General features: G+C 48.7%; 1 protein-coding gene across 5 annotated transcripts in view; it reads left to right on the top strand.

The window, feature by feature from the left end:
- GNB1L (G protein subunit beta 1 like) overlaps window positions 1-22,100 on the top strand; it is a 68,107-nt gene that overhangs the window by 9,876 nt on the left and 36,131 nt on the right. For all 5 annotated transcript variants that reach the window (XM_032398551.1, XM_032398550.1, XM_032398553.1 and 2 more), the window contains 2 exons: window positions 18,036-18,181; window positions 18,673-18,798. In XM_032398551.1, the coding sequence (XP_032254442.1) occupies window positions 18,057-18,181; window positions 18,673-18,798 (251 nt within the window). In that variant the 5' untranslated portion in view covers window positions 18,036-18,056. The remainder of the gene's footprint in view (window positions 1-18,035; window positions 18,182-18,672; window positions 18,799-22,100) is intronic.

The following is a 22,100-nucleotide window of genomic DNA, read 5'->3' as shown; positions in this document are numbered from 1 at the left end:
TGCGGTGTCTCTGTGGGCATGTAATTTGCACATCTGTGAGTGTGTGTGTTAGGTGGGTGGGGGGCCTCCCCTGCCCGAGGTAGCCCCTGTCACAGGAGCAAACACATGCATCCCTGTCAGAAAGTGTATCACTACCACCATGGTTACAGACCCCCTCTCCAAGTGGGATCAGGTTCCCAGGAGCTGCCTGGGCACTAGCCCATGGGGACTGGCCCACTCCGTGCCCAAGGTGAGAGTGGTCTGGGTGCTGTCGTCAGCATTGGGCAGCTGGCCGCCGTGGACCAGAGCTCATGGCGGATGTGGGCCCCAGAAGCTGGTGCATGGGAATGGTCACGCTTCCTGTAAAACAGCGAGCTTTTCTGTGTGTTCACCAGGGACAAAAATGCTACTGGCCTGGCTGGCGTCCCACCCCTGCCTGTAAGTCTGTGGGGGCAGGCTGGCTGAAAATGCTCCTGAGTTGGACTTCCTTCCTGCCATCTTGCCAGGCTCCCTGGACCTGCTCCTGGGGGTGATGGGCGTCCTAGCTGCAGCTTGAGGCGCCTATTTGTGGGATGGCCCTGCCTGCCCAGCCTGCCTGCCTCTGCCACCCAGCAGCCCCTCTCCCTGGCCTTTCCTTTCAGTCTAGCAAGATTGGCCTGTCCCCCCATCCCAAGCAGAAGTCTCAGTGGCCCAGCTCCGAAGCCCCTGCTGGCCGTGGGGCATACGGCCACACCTCACGCACTGCAGCTGCTAGTTTGTCAGGCATCACTGTGCCTTTGTCCATGAGGCTCCGTCCTGCTGCCCCAGTGCAGTCTAACCCTGCCAGGCAAAGTACCCAGCAGGGACTTGGCTGTGGTGTGGCAGGGCAGGATAGGCACGCTGGTGGGAGGGCCGTGCTCACCTCTGCCTGGGCACCCATCGTACCACATGGGCCTTGACCCCTGCAGAGGAGCCAAGTCCCAGGGGATGTGGCTGTAACTTTGCCTCCATTGCCCTCTCCTCCAAACACAGTGGAGCCCTTCCAGAAGGGGTGCTCGCACACCTGGTGGGGTGAATGTCTAGACACAGTGTGGGGCACTGCTGGGTTTACTGCAGGCAAGGAGCTCCTATGGGGCCTGGGACAGTCCTGCCTGAGGTCGTGAATCTTCCTGGACGGGGCACCTTCCCCCTCAGAGGAGCCAGGAATGCGTGAGCTTTGCAGAAGCAGAAGGTCTCCACGTTACGGAGCAAGTGACTTGCTGCTCTTGGGCAGAACAAGAAGCTTCAGGCCAAGGATGGAGGTGGCTGTCAGTCTGTCCCCCAAGGGCCTTCAGGAGTGCAGCACTCTTGACTACCACAGAAGCCTGTTGTTTCTACAGCTGTCCCCCAGATCTGCTTTGCAGCCTTTCTGGCCCATGGGGAGATGCCCTCCCCGTACTCGAAGCTCGGAGGGGGCTCCTGGCAGCTGGGCTCTACGGTTTTCTCAGTACACTCAAGAAACAGCCAGCACAGGGCCCTGTGGAGCCTCAGGCCACCATCACCTGCTGCTCCTGGGACACAGCTGTGCCAGAGGCAGGCAGGCCTGGGACTGGCCTTCGGTCCCCTAGGGGAAGGGCTGCTGGAGGGCATTCTTTACACCCTCTCACCCCCACGCTGTACACACAGAGTTCCATCAGTCACCGGGAGAGTTGGGGATGGCTACAGTTGGGGTGTGCACTTGCTGCCCAGGGGGAAGGCGGGTGCAGGGATGGTGCCAGGCTCCCACCTCCCCACTGGACTCTGAGGCCTGCGGTGCGCAGGGCTGCTCGTAGCACTGTCCTCCCTCCCCTCAGCCCTCCCTCCCAGGCGGGGCTGGCCGGCTGCGTCCCCGGAACCCCTCCCTGGGATCTGCATCTTTGAAGCCACGGATACTGACAGAGGATTCAATGAATCCAAGGTCGCCAGTCGGGCGTTGACAGATGCCCGGCCACGATACTCTTTCTGATTTAATAACCGAATGGGAGGCTGGCCCTTGGTAATAATTAGGGCTAATTACTGAGGAGGTGTTGACAGACGGGCTGAGAGGAAACAAACTACCTTTATCCCCGGGCTTAGAGTCAGATTACCGGCCCAGTGCTATCTGCCCCTCAGAAAGTAGACGCTTCAATCACTCACCGAGGCTTCAAAGGGGAAAGGGCCCTGACAATGCACGGGGTTTGGAAAGGAGCTATGAAGTGCGCCTTTGACTCCGAATCGCCAAACGGAGCCCCATTCCAGAAATGGTTTCTTTGTGAAGTTTGAGTTACCCCCGGCAAACCTGCCTCCCTGGCTCGGGGCCGGGGAGGGGTGCAGTGGGCGCAGGCTGGGCTGGGGCTGGGACGGGCCCGTCCTGTCCCGATCCCTCCTAGGCTGGGCCTGTGCCTGGCAGCCCACGGGGCCTGAGCAGGGAGGTGCAGCATGCTTTCCTTGGCCCAGGGACTGTGTCCAGTTCTTTGTGGCTGTGAGCTGCTGGTAACGGGATAGGGATCTCACTATCCCTGCAGGGCTTGTTCCTTCCCTTGTCTCATCCAGGCGTGCTTTCTTTTCTTTCTTTTTTTTTTTTTTTAAAGATTTTATTTATTTATTAGACAGATAGAGACATAGCGAGAGAGGGAGCACAAGCAGGGGGAGTGGGAGAGGGAGAAGCAGGCTTCCCGCTGAGCAGGGAACCTGATGTGGGGCTCGATCCCAGGACCCTGGGATCAGACCTGAGCCAAAGGCAGACACTTAACCACTGAGCCACCCAGGCATCCCTGGACATGCTTTCTAAAGCTGTTGTGGGCAGGTCTAAGCTCTCTGGTTTGGTTTGGTTTGGTTTTCTAAGGGGGGAGGGGCAGAGGGAGAGGGAGAGAGAATCTCAAGCAGGCTTCATGCCCAGTGCAGAGCTTGATCTCACAACCCTGAGATCATGACCTGAGCCGAAATCAAGAGTCAAGACGCTTAACCAACTGAGCCACCCAGGTGCCCTGTAGTCTGGGCTCTCTGGAAGGGACTGTGCCCTTGGCCTTATTTATGGCAGGACCACCCCTCTGGGGCCTGGGCATCACTCACAGGGCTGCCCCCACCCCTGGCTTGAGTGATGAGCCATGCTGTGGATGGGACACTGACCCCCAGGGGCCTCAGCAATAGGGTGACGACTTGGAACAGGGTTGTCCTAAGTTGTAGGCTGGTTTCTGATGCCTGTATGTGCACCTGCTGACTCCCCTGGGACTCCCTGCATTTCAAAGACCATGGAGGGCAGTGGTCAGACCTCCATTCCCCTGGTGGGAAGCAGGAGCCCTGGGAAGTTTCCCAGTGACCTGGCCTGGACCGCCCAGGTCGCTGTGTCTGTGATGTGGCTTCGAAGGGCCAGTTCTGGGACTCTTGCTGTAGTCTGTCCTGACCACAAAGGCAGGAGGGTGATGAAGCAGTACTCAGGACAGGACTGTCCAGAGAGCATCTTTCCGGTTTCAGGTGTAGCCTGGGAGGCACAAAGTAAGTGGGTCTCTGTTCCTGCCAGCCTGGAGGACCAGCCACTTCAGAGGCTTCCCACTAGGATGGCTGTATACTTTAAGGAGAATGAGCTGGTCTGGCTGGTAGAGAGCAGTCTTGTTAGATCAGCATTCTTCCTTTCCCTGGCATGCTGCTCTGCTTCTGGAAGTGACCATGGTGGTGATGATGATGATGGTAAAAATCATCAGCTAGTTTGCTTAGCTATTAGGGGCACTATTGATGAATTTAAGTCTACTTCTGTGAGGGCAAAAATAGGATGGTGAATTATTTTAAATGGGATAAGCCCTTAAAAATTGGCATTAAATCTGTTTAAAGTCACCTAAGTAGAATTAGAAATTGTCTCTAAGCCAGAAAAGTCTAAGCAGGAAACTGGGTTTTCATAATGTGTTAGCAGTAACTCCAATTGACTGTAGCTTCAGAAAAAATAGCACAATATTGTCTAATATATTTTATTTGAAAAACAGCATCCCAGAAAATGGCCAAGAGAGCAGTGGCCCAGTGCGTTAACTTGTGCACAGAAGCGTGCTTGAGCCCTTTTCTCTTCTTATTAATGTCTTATGTGATTAGCATTGTACAGTTGTCTCAGTCGTGAACCAACACTGGTACATCATTACTGACTTAAGTCCATATTTATTCAGATTTCTTGGGTTTTTACCTAATGTCCCCCTTCTGTCCCAGGATGCCATCCAGGGCATCACATTACATTTAGTTGTCAGATGTCCTTAGTCTCCTCTGGGCTGTGACAGTTTCTTAGGCTTCCCCTATTTGTATAGCCTTGACAGTTTTATGGGGTACCAGTCAGGTCTTTTGTAGAATGTTCCTCAGCTAGGATATGTCACGTGTTTTTCTCATGATTAGACTGGGGCTGTGGGTTTCCGGGAGCCAGCCCTCAAAGACAAAGCACCATCTCATCACATATTAATGGTACATGCTGTCAAAATGACATTACTGCCTTGGTCACCTGGATGAGGTAGTGGTTGTCAGGTTTCCTCTCTGTGAAGTTAGTCTTTTCTTTCCCTTTCAGACTGTCCTCTTAGGAAGGAAATCAGTATGGGCAGCCCCTCACGAGGGGTGGAAGTTCTGCTGCACATCATTGAGGGCTGAGTATCTACACAAATTATTTGGAATTTTCCTGCATGCAAGATTTGTCTACTCTCCCCCGTTTATTTATTTCTTCAATCATTTTATTATATCAGTATGAACTCATGAATATCTTATTAATATGACCGTTACTATGAAATGTACTTAGAGTGAGTACTTAACACCTGTCTACACCAGCACCACCACAATCCCAACATAGAAACTGATCCATTACCTCAGAACTTTCCTCCTGCTCGCCCTCGGTGGTCAGCCTCTCCCTCCACCCCTGGCCCCCAGCCACTGCCCACCTGTGCTCTCTACCTAGTTGGGCCGGAATGCCATATAACTAGGCTCATATTGTGTGTAACCTTTCACTCACCATAATTCTCTGGAGATCCATCCATGTTGCATTTTTCAATAGTTAGTTCCTTATTATTGCTTAAGAGTATTCCATTCACCTATGGATGTTCATTTGGGGCAATGTGAACAGAATTGCTGTACACATTCATGTATAGGTTTTTGTTTGCACATCAATTTTCATTTGTCTAGAATAAATATCTAGGGGTAGGATTGCCAGGCAATATGATACATGTATATTTCATTCAATAAGAAACTACCCAACTGTTTTCCAGAATGCTTGTACCATTTTGCATTCTTACGAACAGTGTATGAGAATTCTGTGCTCCACATTTCCATCACCAAAACTTGGATTTGTTCTTTTTTTTTAAGCCATTCTAATATTTGTGTTCAGTTCCATTTCATTTAAACTGTCAAGCTTATGTGCACTGAGTTGTTTATAGCATTTCCTTAATGTTTGTTGTGTCTCGAGTGATAATCCTTCTTTCATGAGGATAGTTTGTTTCTTCTCCCTTTTTTTTGTAGTTCTTTGTCTAGAGATTTATCAATTTTACGAATCTTTCTAAAGAACCAATCTCTCGTTTTGTTGATATTCTTTATTGCTTTACTATTCTCTATTTCATTTGTTTCTGCTCTATCCTTATCATTTCCTTCCTTTAGCTTGCTTTGGGGCTTATTTTGCACCTCTTTTTCTAGTTTCTTAAGGTGCAGACTACATCATTGATTTGAGACCTTTCTTTTTCTAATGTAGGCATTTTTTTTTTTAAGTAATCTCTACACCCAGCATGGGGCTTGAACTCATGACCCTGAGATCCAAGAGTCTTATGCCCTACTGACTGAGCCAGCCAAGTACCCTGAATGTAGGCATTTAATGCTATGTGTTTTCCTCCATGCCTCCCTTTAGCTGCATCCTACAAATTTTGATTATTTTGTTTTTCATTTTTATTAAGTGCAAAATATTTTCTGATTTCTCTTGGGATTACTTACCTCTTTGACCAATTGAGTATTTCAAAGTATATTGTTCATTTTCCAAATATTTGGAGACTTTCCAGTTACCTTTCCATTATTGATTTCCAGGTTAATTCCATAACGTTAGTGAACATATTTTGTATGCTTTTGTTTCTTCTTCATTTTTTAAGGTTTTGTTTTATGACCCAGGATATGGTCTATCTTGATGAATATTCCATGTGCATTTGAGAAGAATGTGTTCTTTTCTGTTGGGTAGAGTATTTGCTTAATGTCAACGAAGTCAAGTAGGTAGATAGTATTAGGATTCTGTATGACTTTTTGGCCACTTATTCAACTAATTACTAAGGAGGAGTTTAAGTCTTAGCTATAATTATGTATTTGTTTATTTCTGCTTTCAGTTCCATCAGTTTTTCCTTCATGACTTTTGAAGTTCTGTTGTTAGCTGAATATATATTTAGGACTCTTATGTCTTTTTGATGAATTGATACATTTTATTATTTTGTATCTTTCTTATCCCTGGTAATATTCCTTTCTCTGAGGTCTACTTTCTGTGACATTAACATATCCTTTCCAGCCAACTTTTTTTTATTGTATGTATAGTAATTCTTTTTCATCTTTTTACTTTTAATCTGTGTTTTTATATTTACAGTGGGTTTCTGCCAGATAACTTACATTTGGGCCTTTTTCAAAAAAAATAGGTTATAATTGTTAGATCTGATAATTAACATGTTGAGAGCATTTACATTTATTGTAATCATTATTATGATTCTATTTTGGTCTACCATTTTGTTGTTTTCTCTTTTTCCTCTGATTTTTTTGGTTCCTCTCTCTCCTCTTTCCTGTCTTCTTTTGATTTATTTAAATATTTTCAAATGCTGTGTTTAAATTTTTCTATTGGCTTTTCAGCTATATCTCTTTGTATTATATGTTTTTAATGGTTCCTCTAGAGATTGCAGTGTACGTTCTCAACCTTTCACAGTTTTCTTAGGGTTAATATTATTTTTCATTTCAAGTAAAATATAGAAGCCTTACAATCATATAGGTCCCCTTACCCTCCTGCCTTCATGTGATAGCTGTTGTATTGAAAACCCTACCAGACAGTGTTATCGTTTTAACAATATACATGTTCACTTAAGAGGTGAACATTGTCTTTTATATTTACCTGGATATTTACTATTTCTCTTCCTCTGCCTTCTTGAAGTTCCACATTCCCTTCTGAGTATCATTATTTTTGAGCTGTAGAACCTACTTTAGTATTTCCTTTAGGCCACATCTGCTGGCAAGAAAGTCTCTTAGTTTTCCTTCATCTGAGAATGTCTATTTTTGCCTTCATTCCCAAAAGAGAATTTACTGGATATAGAGTTTTTTTCTTTCAATACTTTAAAGATGTTCCACTGTCTGCTGGCTTCCATAGTTTCTGATGAGAAATCCACAGTAATTCAGATTATTATTTCCCTATGTATGTGTCATCACTGTCCAGATTTTTTCTTTATTATTTTTCAGCAGTTTAATTATGATGTGTTTGTTTGTTTTTAAAGATTTTATTTATTTATTTGACAGAGAGAGACACAGCGAGAGAGGGAACACAAGCAGGGGGAGTGGGAGAGGGAGAAGCAGGCTTTCTGCTGAGCAGAGAGCCCGACGCGGGGCTCGATCCCAGGACTCTGGGATCATGACCTGAGCCGAAGGTAGACGCTTAATGACTGAGCCACCCAGGCGCCCCTAATTATGATGTGTTTAAATACGGTTTTATCCTGCTTATGGTTCATTGAGTCCTTAAATCTCTAAATTTTTGTCTCTTCCCAAATTTGTGAAATTTCAAGCAGTTATTTATTCAAGTAATTTTCCTGCTCCATTTCTTTCTCTTCTTCTCAGACTCCAGTTACACGACCTCAGACCTTTTACTGTTATTCCACAAGTCCCTGATGTTCTAATCATTTATTTTAATTTTTTTCTTTCTGATTTTATATTAGATAATTTCTGTTGACCAATCTTCACGTTCATTGGCTCTTTCCTTTATCATCTCCCATTCCATTATTGAATTTTTTTTTTGTTTTGGATATTGTATTACTCAGTTTTGAAATTTCCTTTTTAAAAAAATTAACTTATGTTTCTCTGCTGAGAACTTTCCTTCTGTTCATTTCAAGTATGTTTACCTTTGCCTCATGGAGCATAATTATAAAAGTTGCTTTAGAATCCTTATCTGATATTCCCAACATCTGAATAGTCTCAAGGTTGGCATATATAGGTTGACTTTTCCCTTGAGAACTGCTCTCATTTTCTGGTTCTTGGTATGTTGAATAATTTTGTATTATTTCCCAGACATATCCTGGTTGAGTGTTACATGGAGTCCTCTGGAGAATGTTGAATTTTGTATTAGCAGGCAGTCAACCCAGTTAGAATTGCCACACAAGTTCTGTCTTGCCCTTTGTGGGCTATGGTTTTAATCTCTTTTCAGTTTTCAACACTTTTGAGAGGCTCATTTGGGTCTATCCCAGGCTTATGAAACTCAGTAGTGAGCGTGGGACTTTTATGGGTTCATTCACAGAATTAAGAAACCTTTTTCTTTAGCTCTTTCCTCTCTGCAATTCTCCCCCCAACTCCACACACTCCATCCAGCAGGATCCCCTTTTCTTGGTTCCTCTGGCCAAAAAGACAGAGGTTTCTCTCAGAGTCACTTCTCCCACACAGTTCTGTGTCTAGGGCCCATTCTTGGGGCAGTGCTCAGAGAGAAGAGAAAAAAAAAACCCATCAGGGATTTCCTCTCACATTCTTTAGACTTTTTCTCTGTAAAGTTGTCCAGAAACTAGTCTAAGTTTTAGCCACTGCTGCCTTGCAGCTATGCAAGCTGGGCCTACCCCAAGGCAATGCCCCAAGACATACTAATGAAAATGGGAAACTCATTCCCATACAGGTCACTTCTCCAAGGTTTTGCTTGCCTCCAAAATCTGCCTGTTATTGTTCGCTTTTCAGAGTTTTTAAGTAATTGGTTTTTATATTTTGTCTAGAGTTTTTAGTTGCAGTCAGCCAGAGAGAGAGAGAGGCTATAGTGAATTTATTTCATACTGGCCAGATCCAGAAGCCTGTCAATGTAGTTTTAAATTACGTTTCTCCATGAGTCATGTTAAGCATCTTTTTATATGTTTAAGGGCCATTTTCATTTTTTGTGACTGTGAATTCATGTCTTTTGCCCATTTTCTGTTTGGTCTTTAGACTTTCCTTAATTTTGAAGATTTCTGTATATTCTAAAGTTATTAGAATTTTATCTCTTTTGACATGCAAAAGTTTAAAAATGTCTTAGGTATTTTATCTTCTAATTGGTATTGTGAATGGAGTTTTCTCTAAGAGGTTATTGTTTGTGCATATGGAAGCTATTAAGTTCTCTTTGTTAGTCCCCCACCCTGCTACATTACTAAATTTTTTTTTAATGCTTGAATTTGTTTTATTATTGATTATCCAAGGCTCTCATGTATATCATCATGTCATCTGGAAAATAATTTAATGTTTTCTTTTCCAAGTCATATGCCTTCAATTGATTTTTCTTATTTAATTGCATTGGCTTAGACCTCCAGAAGTTTTGAATAGTAGTATAGATATGGGGTATTCTGATCTTAGAGGAAATACCTCCGATAATTCTTCATAAAGTAATGTGTTGACCTTAGAAGGAGGGGTGCGTGTGTGTGTGTGTGTGTGTGTGTGTGTGTGAGTATTTTAATTTTAAGAAACCCATCAGTTTCTCTTTGGTTAGTTGGGGTTTGTTTTGTTTGGTTTTGTTTTAAGATTTTATTTATTTATTTTGAGATAGTGAGAGAGAGACAGCACGAGTGAGGGGGAGGGGCAGAGGGAGAGGGAGAAGCAGATTCCCCACCGAGCAGGGAGCCAGGTTAAGTGTTTTAATAAAAACCTAGGTGCCCTGGTTAAGTGTTTTAATAAAAAGTGGGTATTGAGAGGGGCACCTGGGTGGCTCAGCCAGTTAAGCATCTGCCTTCAGCTCAGGTCATGAGCCCAGGGTCCTGGGATTCAACCCTGGGTTGGGCTCCCTGTTCAGTGGGGAGCCTGCTTCTCCCACTCCCTCTGCCGCTCCCCTGGCTAATGCTCTCTCACTCTGTCAAATAAATAAATAAAATCTTAAAAAAAAAGAAGGGTATTGAGGGGCAACTGGGTGGCTCAGTCAGTTAAGCATCCAACTCTTGATTTTAGCTCAGGTCATGAACTCAGGGTTGTAAGATTGAGCCCCGTGTTGGGCCCCATGCTGGGCATGGAGCCTGCTTAAGAATCTCTCTTTTCTGCCTCCCTCTACCCCTCCCCTCCCCTCTAAAAAAAAAAAAAAGGGTATTGAATGTTGTCAGAAGTTTTGTTTTTTTTTTTTTTTTTTTAGCATCTATGGAGATAAATTATATGACTTTTCTCCATAGATTTATTAATATGGTGTATGACATTAATGGATTTCCTAATTAAACTAACCTTATGGGCACCTGGGTGGCTCAGTTGGTTAAATGTCTGCCTTCGGCTCAGGTCATGAGGGTCCTGCGTTGGGCTCCCTGCTCAGTAGGGAGCCTGCTTCTCCATCTCCCTCTGCCCATCCCTCTTGTTCTCTCTCACTCACGTCTCTCTCTCTCTCACACAAACATGCTCTATCTCTCAAATAAATAAATAATTAAGAAAAATAAAAAACAACTACCCTTGCATTCCAAGGATAAATTCCACTTGGTCATCATGTATTATTTCTTTAATTTGATGTTGTATTTTGTTTGCTTAATATTTTATTTACTATTTTTATATGATATTCATAAGTGATACTGGTCTCTACTTTCCGTCTGGTCAAAGCTTTAAATATATCTCATGAATTCTGGCTTGTAGTGTTTTTCATTGTCGTTTTTAAAATTTGTGGATGAAAAAAATAATAATAAAATAAAATTTGTGGATTAAGTACTTCCCCTTTCACCTAAAATTTGTTGTTTAATAAATGGTTTTAAATTTTTAGTTGGGAGGACATTTTAGGTTTTATTTTGTTAATTTATGATTTAACTGCACTGTGGTCATTGTATATGTTTATAATATTTCCTTATGGGACTTACTGATGTTTTCTTTGTGACCCAGTATATAATTTTTACACATGTTCACATGCACTTGAGAAGAAGGTGTCATCTCTGTTATCAGAGTGTAAAGTTCCATGTCGATCCATAATATTTACCCCATGGAGTCTTCTATCTCCTTACTATTATTATCGACTTGACTTGTACTGAGAGCAGTAGTCTATCATGTTCTCCAATTATTGGTGAGTTTTTTCTGTGATTCCTTGAATTTCCTGTAGTTTCTGTTTTATAAAGGTGGTGTTTCTGTCATTTAAGACATAGGTATTCAAAACAATCATATATTCATTGTGAATTGCAGCTTTCAGTATTGCAAAGTGTGTGGGTTTGTCAATTCTAATACTTTTTGGCTAGAATTCAACTTTGTTGACATCTGTATTTCACTGCTCTTTTATTGTTTCTATTTGTCTGAAATACCTTTGTCCATCTCTAGTTTTAGCCTTTTGGAATCACTTTAACGTTTTTTTTAAAAAGATTTATTTATTTATTTTAGAGAGAGAGAGCGTGAGTGGGGGGGACGCACCGAGGGAGAGGGAAAGAAGTCCCAAGTAGACTCTGCGCTGAGCGCAGAGCCCGACATGGGGCTCAGTCTCAGGACCCCGAGACCACAACCTGAGCCCAAACCAATCAGACACATAACTGACTGCACCACCCAGGCACACCCCTCCCTTTTCATATTAACTTTATAATTTAAGTATTCTGTGTATGGTCTTTCATCAGATATATGTGTCATGAATATTTTCTCCCATCTACAGCCTCATTTTTTACATCCTTAATGTCTCTTAATGAGAATTATGATTTTGAGTTTCATCCATGTGAGACTGGAGTTTATACATTTTCAGTTTTGTGGAATATCCTATTATATGAATGTTTTATTCTTTTCTACAGTTGATGGTCATTTGGGTTGTTTCTAGTTTTTATTAGCATGCATAATATTGCTATAACATTCTTGTACAAATTTCTTCTTGTACATATATGAGAATTTCTGTAAGGTATTTATCTAATAAAGGGGTTGCTGCATCAGAAGGTGTGTGAACTAGTCCCAGATTGTGTTCCAAAGTGATTTTTTCAATTTATGCTCCCTCTAGCATGGTAAAGGGTTCAGGTTGTCCCACATTGTAGTCAACATTTGACAGATTGTTTAATCTTTTGCTAATTTGCTAGGAGTGTAATTATATCACATTGTGGTTTTGACAGCCATTTCCAAGATTATTAATTAGGTTAAATACCTTTTCATATGTTTATTGGTCATTTATGTTTCTTGTGATATATCTGTTCAAATCTTTTGTTTATTTTCCTTTTTGGTGTTTGCTTTCTTATTGTATTGATCTGTATGTTGTTTATTCTGGATATGAGTCCAGGGTGGGTTTGTCTTCCTCCCCCTCCTCTAGAATGCTTTTATAATTTCAAGCTTACGGAAAAGTTGCAAGTATAGCATAGTAAATACTTACATATTCTTCACTTATGTTCTTCAGTTGTTAGCATTTTGCCACATTTGCTTTACCTCTCTGTATGTAGATAGAGATTGAAATTTCTTTTTCTGAAACATTTGAAAACTGTACAGACATCATGACATTTCACCCCTAAAACACTGTAGCCTGTGAATAAGGGCATTTTTCTAGGCAAAATACCATTATCCTGCCCAATAAAATTAACAATAATTTCATATTTTAAAAAATATGTATTTAGAGAGAGAGTGAGCATGAGCAGGCGGAGGGGCAAAGGGAGAGGGAGAGAGAGAATCTCAAGCCTACTCTGCACTGATGCCGGGATCCCGACCTGAGCTGAAATCAAGAGTCGGATGCTCAACTGACTGAGCCACCCAGGTGCCCCACAATAATTCCATATTATCTACAGTCCATATTCAGAAATTCCCCAGTTGTCCCCCCCACTTTTGATCCAATCAAGGTTCATGTGTTAGATCTGGTCAAAATGCCTCTTTAGTCTCTCAATTTAGAACCCTCACCCTGCTTTTTGCTCTTGTTTTTTCTCTTGATCTTGACTTTTTGATAAGTCTGAGCTAGTTGCCTTGTCCAGTATCCTGTAATCTGGATGTGTCTGATTGTTTTCAGCAAGTTGTTGGCACAGATGTACAAGGATGGTGCCGTGTTTTCTGGCATCACCTCAGGAGATAAGTGATGCCAGTTTGTTTACTATTGGCGGTGCCAGCTTTAATCTCATGGTGAAGGTGGTGACAGCCAGATGTCTCCATCATTAAGGAACATTCTCCTTCTGTGATCAGTCAATAATCTGTAGTGTAATACCTTGGCACAGTGCAAATCTCCTGTTTCCCAACAGCCTTTCACCCGGTTGGGTCCTTTTTCAAATCTGAGTGGTGATTTTTATGATCTCTTGCTCTCCAATTGTGATTTTAGTTCCCTCTTTTTATTTCTTTAAAAGCATTAAACATCTTTATTTTATATGCCTGAATGCTTTGCACTCTAGGGGTCTAGTTCTGCCTTTTGTTGTTTCTCATGGCTCTCATTCATGGTGCCATGTTTCCTTTTTTGTTTCTAAGAGTTTTGACTACTTGCATTTCATAGGGCTTTATCAGTGAATTCATTCAGGCCTGCGTTGAACATGGGCTCCTATGAGAGACATTCACAGACTGAAGTTTTGGAGACCTCCTAAGGTGGTGTAAATTAGGACTAAAGCCCGAAGACGGGCACCTCTGGGTGTAGGTCTACTTCTGGTTCAGTCTAACACTGAGCATTTAGTCCTGTGGGGTCTCATCTTTATGGAGATGCTCCTATGAGATTGTCCACTTTGGGAGGGCCCTAAGCTGTCTTTCATAGACTCAGAGGCCTTGCTTAAGAACCAGAATTCTAGGTCACTAATGTAGCAGATGCCCTTAGGGCAGGTGCCAACTGGGGGCTCCGTAGACCTCACTACATTTGACTTCCACTTAGTGTTTGGCCTCTGAAGGTTCTAGACTTTTTTTTTTTTTTTTTTTTTGACAGCTTAGTGATGTACTGAAGATTTTCGGTCTTTATTTTAGTTGTTTTGTGGGCATCTATCCTGCTACAAAGTGGTGCCTCCCTAGTCTGTGCTGGTTATGGAATTCTTAGGTGCCTTATGGGGCTGCTGGAAACCATTCTGTGCTCTTGTGGGGCTCACTTATGGAGGGCGGGGAGGGCGGGGCCAGTACCTCTTGGGGCTCCGCTCCCCAGCCCTGGAGGTACTCGCAGCATCCCGTGCAGCCTGTCCTTGCACTCCCAGACATAGGCAGTCAGTGAGGCAAGACCCGGTGGGCTGGAGCTGGCAGGAAGAGTGCTTGGCTGACTCTGGTTGTGGCTTCCCCGCTTTGGCTCACTTCTCAGTGCTCCTTGTTGATTCCAAGCTTCTTTAAGGACCAGTGGTCCTGTTGCGGTAAAAGGAAAGGGTTCTGTGACTGAGTGCACGGTGGGTGCTCAGGGCTGACTCATGGGTCAGGCTGTGGTCTCTGGGTACCAGCTTCTCCCTTGGCCCTGCCTCCTCTGCGTTTCCAGTCTTTGGTGGTTTGCCTGCCTTCCCCATGAGGGGCACCCTTGGGGCCCATGGCTGCTCTGCCTGCCTCAGGTGTGTGTGGCTTGGTGGGAGGGTGAGAGCCAGGTGTAGCCTGGTCCCAGCCACCCATGTGCCTTCCCACAGGGGACCCTGCTTGCCCGGTGCTCCTCATGCCAGGAGGAGGGCTCCAGGCCCCTCTCTGTGGGGATGACCCTGAGGCCTGCCAGGCTGCTGCTTCTGAGGCAGGACGCAGGGGGGCACTGTCGTCCTCCATCCAGGGGCCGAGGGCCTTGGGGGCTTTCGGGGTTCACAGCATCAGTTGGAAAGGCTGTCAGGGTTGCACAAATTTTGTCAGATTGTCTTTCTTTTTAATTTTGAAAAGAATGTGTCTCTCTTTGACATCTCGAAGAGCAGGCAGAATCCGAAGTTGTGCTCGGTGGATTGAGTTTCATGTTCCTTTGCCCTCTGGGAGGAAAAGACGAGTGACAGAACAGGGAAACGAGGCAGCAGCGGGCGGCTGGTACCGTGCACTGGTGTTGCACAAGGGGCTGCGGCCTCCGCTCCGGGCGGCCCGCTGCCAGGGGAGATAGGATAACGCGATTATTCTCAATTAGATTAATAAAGAATAATTAGATGTCATAAATCAAGTAATCATAGGATATTGTCATGGGAAAAATATGTAGCTAGAATTAATTAGTTTTCAAATAAAGCGTTTATTTTAATTGCTTGAAATGATGGAGCCCTTAATTGCCGATGCATCATTTTGGCCTGAACATTTTGGTTGTTGTAACAACGTGACGGGTTTGTTCCCTGCAGTTCTGGGGAAACAATAGAGGAGAACTTGATTTCATCACCTCAGACCGAGCCTTGTGCTAGTGAGGTTCTGGAAACTCCCATCAGGCCGCAGGCAAGTGCCAAGTGTGGGCTGTGCTTCGGCTGGCGCTGCCCAAGGCCCCCATGCTGCCTGTGCGTGTGTGTGAGTGTGTGCATGCATGTGCGTGCGTGTGTATGCATGTGTGTGCCCTCTGTCCGTGTGCGCATGCGTGTGCATGAACGCAGCGTGTGCGCGCGTCAGCACTGCACCGTGGGAGCCTGTGCGGAAGTAGGGCTCTGAGGCCTGGACCGTGGGGGTGGGATGCCCCCTGCTCCCCAGCCCTGGAGACCGGGGCTTTTCTGATGGGTTGAGGTGCTTTAGCAGGGTTCTGCATTCTTGGGTTTCTCCAGATCTGGGGCCCTGGAGCTGACCAGCTGTTCTGATAGCACAGACAGCCAGTAGCTTCGGAGGGCCCTATAGCTGCTCCTCTGAATTTTGTCCCAAGCCTGCCTGCCGGAGGGCAGCCTTGCAGGGTTCACCGCCCCGGCTGAGCAGTGTCTCCTGGCTGCTCACCTGTCCCAGGCCAGAGCAGGGGCCATGGGTCATGGAGCAGTATGGAGTCAGGTCTCTGTGCACAGGAGGCCGTCCTTGTGTCTGGGAAGAGTCAGTTGGTTTTTAGCGAAAGGTGAGAGAGGCTTTTGCAGTGAAAACCCTAAAAAAGAAACAAACAAACAGGGACTTGGCCATTTGTAAGCTCCATTCCCAGGGACCCCTTCCTTCTCTTTGAAACCCCTCGACAGAGGCGGGATCAAGCAGTAGAGCGGCTGCCTATGGTCTCTCACCAGTAAGGGTGAGCATCTGCCCCTTCCTGGCCCTAGCCCTTCAGTGTCTGCTTTGGGTCATTAGGATCTCAGCCCCAACCCCACTTCTAGCCCTCACATGGGCCCGGCCTCAGCTAGCCTGGTGCTGGCAGTGGCCTTCTGCCGGGTCTCTGCAGTGTTTCCCTGACTTCGGTGGTCTCCGGAGTCTCGGGTCACTGCCTGTCCCTGTTCCCCCCACCCCCCGCCCTGCTATCTAGGTGACTCAGAGCCCCCTGGCTTACAAGGCCCCAGCTGCCTTGACAGTGGCATTTCTCAGGTGCTTTGAACCTTTCGCTCTAGTGAAGCTATTCCGGGCTCTCTTCTGAAGAGAGAGAGAAGGAAAGGGTCTGGGATGATTTCAACGAGGGGAGGTACAGGGCTTCCCGGTTGAGAGTGTGGCTGAAGCGGTGCCTGGACTGGTCTCCTGCTGGAGAAACCCACGCCTCTCCTGCCTCTGCGCCTGCATGTTTGCCTGTCTCGGCCTCAGCCCCCCTTCTGCGTGGGCCTCCCTGCTTGGCCTGGAACCCCCTCCAACCTCTGCCATCGGCCAAGGCTCCCTCCTGGAGGAATGCTATCTTCTCTGCTCCTGTTCTTTGCCCTGCCCAGTTCCTCTGGTGGCTGTGGCTCCCTCAGTGGCCGGGCAGCCTCTTCCCTGCTCTGTGTCCAGGCTGGAGAGGGGCAGGTGGGAAAGGGCCTCAGAGCCCAGCAGGAGAGGCCCTCCTGATGAAGTTGCTGCAGCTCCCCAGCAGTCTGCTCCTGGCCTTTCCCTCTGTACCCTCAGCCTGGCCTGGGACCTGCAGGCTGACAGATGTGCCCCCGTGGTCATTGGAGCAGGTCACTTCTGGTCTGGCAACCATCCCTGTCCCGTTGCTGGGGTGGGCTCAGTGGGGACACTGGGAGGCTTCTCCTTTCAGGTGGGTGGGCCCCACAGGACCAGTGATTTGAGGAAGGGTCACTCATCTGTGATATCAGTCCTCCTGGGGAGTGGCAAGGTAACTCAGTCCCTGCCCCTTGCCCACACACTAGTGCACCGGCCACTCTGCCTCTTGGTGGCAGCGTGCAGACTTCAGGCCTGAGTCTGAGGGGCCTGGGGTAGCTCACCAGACCATCCCCTGCCTCCTGTTTCTCCAACAGTAAGTGTGGTGCTGCCTTCTCTAAGGGTGGAGGTACAGGCCCTCAGGACCCAGTAGGTGGTGTTTGCAGCACATGTGAGAGAGAGCCTCCTCTTCATCTTTGGGTCCTGCTCGCTCTTCCAGCCCCCAGGGACCCCGCACACCTCTTGTCTGTCCATTGGTTCATCCCTTCAGTATGCACTTGCTGAGCAGCTCCTTTGTGCCTGGTGCCAGTGGCCAGGCCTGTGGTCTGGGGGGAGCAGGCCAGCGTGGGCCCTGTTCCCCGAGCTTGCTACAGGGCCAGAGTGGACAGCATGTCCTGGCATGTCATTGCTCCCCTGCAGGGAGGAGAGGAGATGGGCATCAGGAGGGAGGAAGGAGGCTGAATTTGCAGTACTCAGCCAGGCCCAGAGGCAGGACAGACACCCCAGGGTGTGTGGACAGCCCAGGCGAGGAGAAGGCAAACCGAGTGAGGAGGAGTCACTCCTCCTGCTGCTGCGGCCAGTGGGATTCAGGGAGTCAGAGGGTATAGCTGGTGGGTGGACAGCAAGCCCTGGAGGCCAGGGGCGGGCTCTTCGCAGGGCGCTGAAGGTGAGAGTGACCTCAGAAGGGTGTGGGCGCCACTGTGCCCACCCAGAGATGGTGCAGGTTGGGGCCACGGTGATGCCATTTGGGTGTAGAGGCCAAAAGGCAGGATGGAAGACAGGCTGAAGGGGGTGGGTAGCATCCAGGGAGGATCCGACTGCCTTCCTGAAGGACGACAAGTGGGTCACTCACACCCTTCCTTGGTCCCCAGGTGACTGCACCCCCACCCAGTATGGCAGCCTCCCCGCTCCCACCGCCAGACCCCCAGTTTGTCCTCCGAGGTACCCAGTCGGCGGTGCATGCACTGCATTTCTTCGGAGGAGCCCAAGGACAGGGGCGCCCACTCCTCCTCTCCGGGTGAGTAGCAGCGACCCCAACCCAACCCCGGGGGTTAGCCCAGGGTGAATTTAGGGGGCGGTGGGCTAGCAATGAGCCCGGGGCTCATTTGGGGATCCTAGTGACGGGCTCAGGCTGCCCATCACTCGGGCGGGCACACTGACTTTTCAGAACCCACTCGACAAGCTGTCCCTTGGGCCTGGCCCCCTCGGAGGAGGCAGGGAGCATGCCCTGATAGACACCACCCGGTTTACAGTGTCAGCAGCAGCCCCCTGTCCCTCTGCCTGAGGTGACCTAGAGGCTCCTGAGGGCCCTCTGCCCGCCATCCCTGGAAAAGGAACACTGTGCCACTTTTACCCGTAGTTCACATGGACAGCCGTCACCTCAACTAAAAGCCCCTGAATGAAATGCCCGGTCCACTGCTGTGGGGTTGCCAGGCCAGCCCTGCAGAGCATGCTGGGAATGTCCTCTGACACCTGTGCCTGAGCCGGTGCTTGCGCTTGTCAGAACAGGTCCCTGAGCGGGCTGGTGCACATCTGGAGCCTGCAGACGCGGAGGGCGGTTGCCACGCTGGACGGCCATGGGGGCCAGTGTGTGACCTGGCTGCAGACACTGCCCCAGGGGCACCGGCTCCTCAGGTGGGTCTTTTTTTTTTTTAAGATTTTATTTATTCACTTGAGACACAGAGATACAGAGAGAGAGAGAGAGCATGAGCAGGGAGAGAGGCAGAGGGAGAGGGAGAAGCAGGCTCCCCTCTGAGCCAGGAGCCTGATGTGGGGCTCGATCCCAGGACCCTGGGATCATGACCTGAGCTGAAGGCAGACGCTTAACCATCTGAGCCACCCAGGCGCCCCTCCTCAGGTGGGTCTTGGTGGCAGCGAGCCAAGAGGGGCCAAGAGCTTGCCACTGGAGGCTCTCGGGGTCTCCCCCAGCTGCCGGGGCAGCCCCTCCCCATGGCAGAGCAGTGTGATCTCTGCCCTTGGCCCGTCCGGAGGCCATGTCCGGGGACACTGGGTGCCCGGCACTGCAGCCTCTGTGACCACTGCTCTGTCCAGGCGGGTGCCCACTGAGAAAAGCCTGAAGAACGCACAAAACAACTCCGTCTGCAGCCCCACACGCCACCTGTGGCCTGAGTAGAGCCCTCCCTGGCCCGCCAGGGCTCTCCAGTGGCAAGAGCTAGGCGGCCATGGCTGAGCTCAGGGCTTCTCCTTAAAGGAGCCTCAGCTTCCCTCCTGGGGACCCCAGGGCTCTGGTGTTGCAACACCTGCTCTGACGGGTGGTCCCCTTCCCACGAGGTGGCGAGGCCTGGTCACCAGGGTGGTGCAGAGCCTGTGCCTGAAGCCCACCCACTGACTGGGCTTGTGCTCCAGACCCCAAGTGCAGCCACCCCCCGGGGCACTGGCTGGGCCACACAGGTGCCCAGGTCCATGGCATTTGGGCTGACTGGTGCAGGGAGAGCAGGAGATGGCGAGAGCAAGGTGGGGGTCTGGCACCCCTGACAGAGGATGCTGCACGTGCCAAAGCCACGGCGGACCCAGCTGTGAGCGGCTGTGAGCAGAGCCCAGAGGGGTCTGGCACTGCCACCATGGCCTTGTAGAGGTGCCAGGCTGGGGACGCCAGGCGAGAGGTGGGCCACGAGGCAGCAGGAAGGGGCAGATGGGTGGGAGAATGAGTTTCTGTCTACCAAGTTTAAGTGAAACTTTCCTGAAAGCCCTGCAGGGCAGGTCTGTCTTCCTGCCGTGGACTCGGAGCCTGGACATCTAGGCACCATGGTTCCCGATCCCCAAAGGATGAGGCCTGTCAGGGACCCACCCTTCTTCAAAGCACTTTTGTGCCAGACATGCCGCTCCCACCACCCTGAAGGTGGCTCGCAGGTGATCAAAGGACCAGAGGTATCCAGGAGGGCGGTGGCCCCGGACACGTGTGCTTGCAGAGCCCCAAACTGGCCCCCTTCTTCCCCAATTGGTGTGGAAGGCCCTCCATATGGTTGTGGATTTTCCCTGATGTTTAGAATAGAGGTTGCATCCAAATACCCCACTAAACCGCTTGCACTGGGGGCTGCTCTTTGTAAACATTCCTCCTGAGTTCTCAGCCAAAAGGTCTTGGGCCCTTTGGTGCCTCCTGCCCCTCCAGGGCCCAGATGCCCTGGGCTGTTCTCAGGGAACTCCCAGCCCTGCGGTCTGCTCCTCAGAGAGCTGGCCTGACGTTGTGTGGGGAGGCAAGCGGCAAGGGCAACCTGTGAGTGAATGTTTGCTGGGCCTTCCCTTTCCAAGCTGGATGCCACTGCGGTAGCCCTGCTGCAGGCAGGGGCCCATGGGTCAGAAGGTCTGCGGCGCAGACCGTGCAGGGACTTGGAATGCCCAGGTGCGTTTACGTTGCACTAGAGGCCGTGCGCCCAGCTGTGTTTGGAAGCCAGGTCTCTGCAAAGTGGCCCTTGAGAAAGGAAGGTACGCTTTCATGTCAAGGGGAGGCTGGAGGACAGAAAGCTGGGAGTCAGGCTGAGCCTCAGGCGCCGCCCTCATGCCCGAGGGCACACCTGTGCCCAGTGACAGCCACCCAGGTGCTGTGTTTTATTGTGGCCTGTAGCCCCCTTGCAGAAAAGTGCACAGACCAAGTTTACAGACTGTTGTATTATCACAGAGTGAGCACCTGGGTAACCACTCCAAGTCAGGAGGCAGAACACTGACGTCTGCTCCGTTCTCGTCCCCAGGAGGCAGCCCCCTGCACCTCATTCTTGCCTTACCACTCGGAATGTGCATCTCCAAAAAGCATAGACTTGTTAGGTCTGGTTTTTTTTCTTACTTAAAAAAAAGGGGCCATGCAGAACAGCTTCCTTTGTACGTGACTTCTTCCACTCAGCTGTACTTTGTGAGGTCCACGATGGTGTGTGTAGCCATAGGGCATTGTGTGGGATTTTTCTGTGTGGTATTCCACTGGATGTGTATGTATACCCAAATTATTTCTAATTCTACCTTCAGTGGAGATCTGGGTTGTCCACCTGGGGCTGAGAAGCTTAAGAAGACCCCTGTCTGGGTCTCCGGGTGCCTGGTGCACATGTGTCTGCAGGTTGGACCCTGGACCCAGAGGTGGGGCGTCTGGGCCACAGGGTGTGCACACGTTGGGCAGCTCAGAGGGTGCCAGGCTGTCCCCAGTGCGAGTGCCCCCCCCCCCCGCACTGCTCTCTGGGGCCTGGGCACTTCTGGGTGCAGCCTCGTTTGCACTTTCCTGACCACTTAATGAGCCAGCCCTCTTCTGTGTTTGTTATCCCCTGGGATAAAGTCTCCCTTCAATCCACATTTCTCTATCGGATTGACTACCTTTTTCTTATTGAGTTACAGGAGTTCTTTTTATATTCTAGAAATGGCTGATATTTTTATATCACCAGATACTGCTCCCACAAAGTGGCTTATCGTTCTCACTCCTTAAGGATGTGTTAATGAGCAGAAGTTAGCCATTTAAATGGGGTCAGGTCTGCCATCTTTCCCTTTTGGCTGGTGCTTCTGTGTTGTGTGAAGGAGTCCCAGCAACAGGTCGTCAAGACCTTCCTGATCTCCCAGGAGCTTCAGTCGTGTTCCTTTTGAGCCCACACTGCATCTGGAATTGACTGTTGGTGAGGAGGAGCGTTCTTTGTTTCTGTATGGATACCCAGTGGTCCCGTCCTCCCTGCTCTCGTTTCCCCTCCAAGTTCAGGGATGTGGGCAGCTGAGGAAGTGGACAGTAGGGGGTGGCTTCCAGGCAGAGGTGTTGGAGCAGCATGCCCAGCGGCCAGAGAACCAGGGTGATGGGGGCGCGGTCTCAGAGGTGACTGGGGAGGTTGGGAAATTGGCTGCTTCATGCAAGCAAGTTTGTCGGTGGAGCGTGGCAGTAAATATCTTGAGGAAAATGGGAGGCAGGTTTGTCCCAGTCAGAGAATAGAGTCACAAACCTGAGAAGGAGGAAG

The sequence above is a fragment of the Phoca vitulina genome, unplaced genomic scaffold (genome assembly GCF_004348235.1).
Source record: "Phoca vitulina isolate PV1807 unplaced genomic scaffold, GSC_HSeal_1.0 scaffold117, whole genome shotgun sequence".
Classification (NCBI taxonomy): domain Eukaryota; kingdom Metazoa; phylum Chordata; class Mammalia; order Carnivora; family Phocidae; genus Phoca; species Phoca vitulina.
This window is presented reverse-complemented; position numbering and strand designations above follow the sequence as displayed.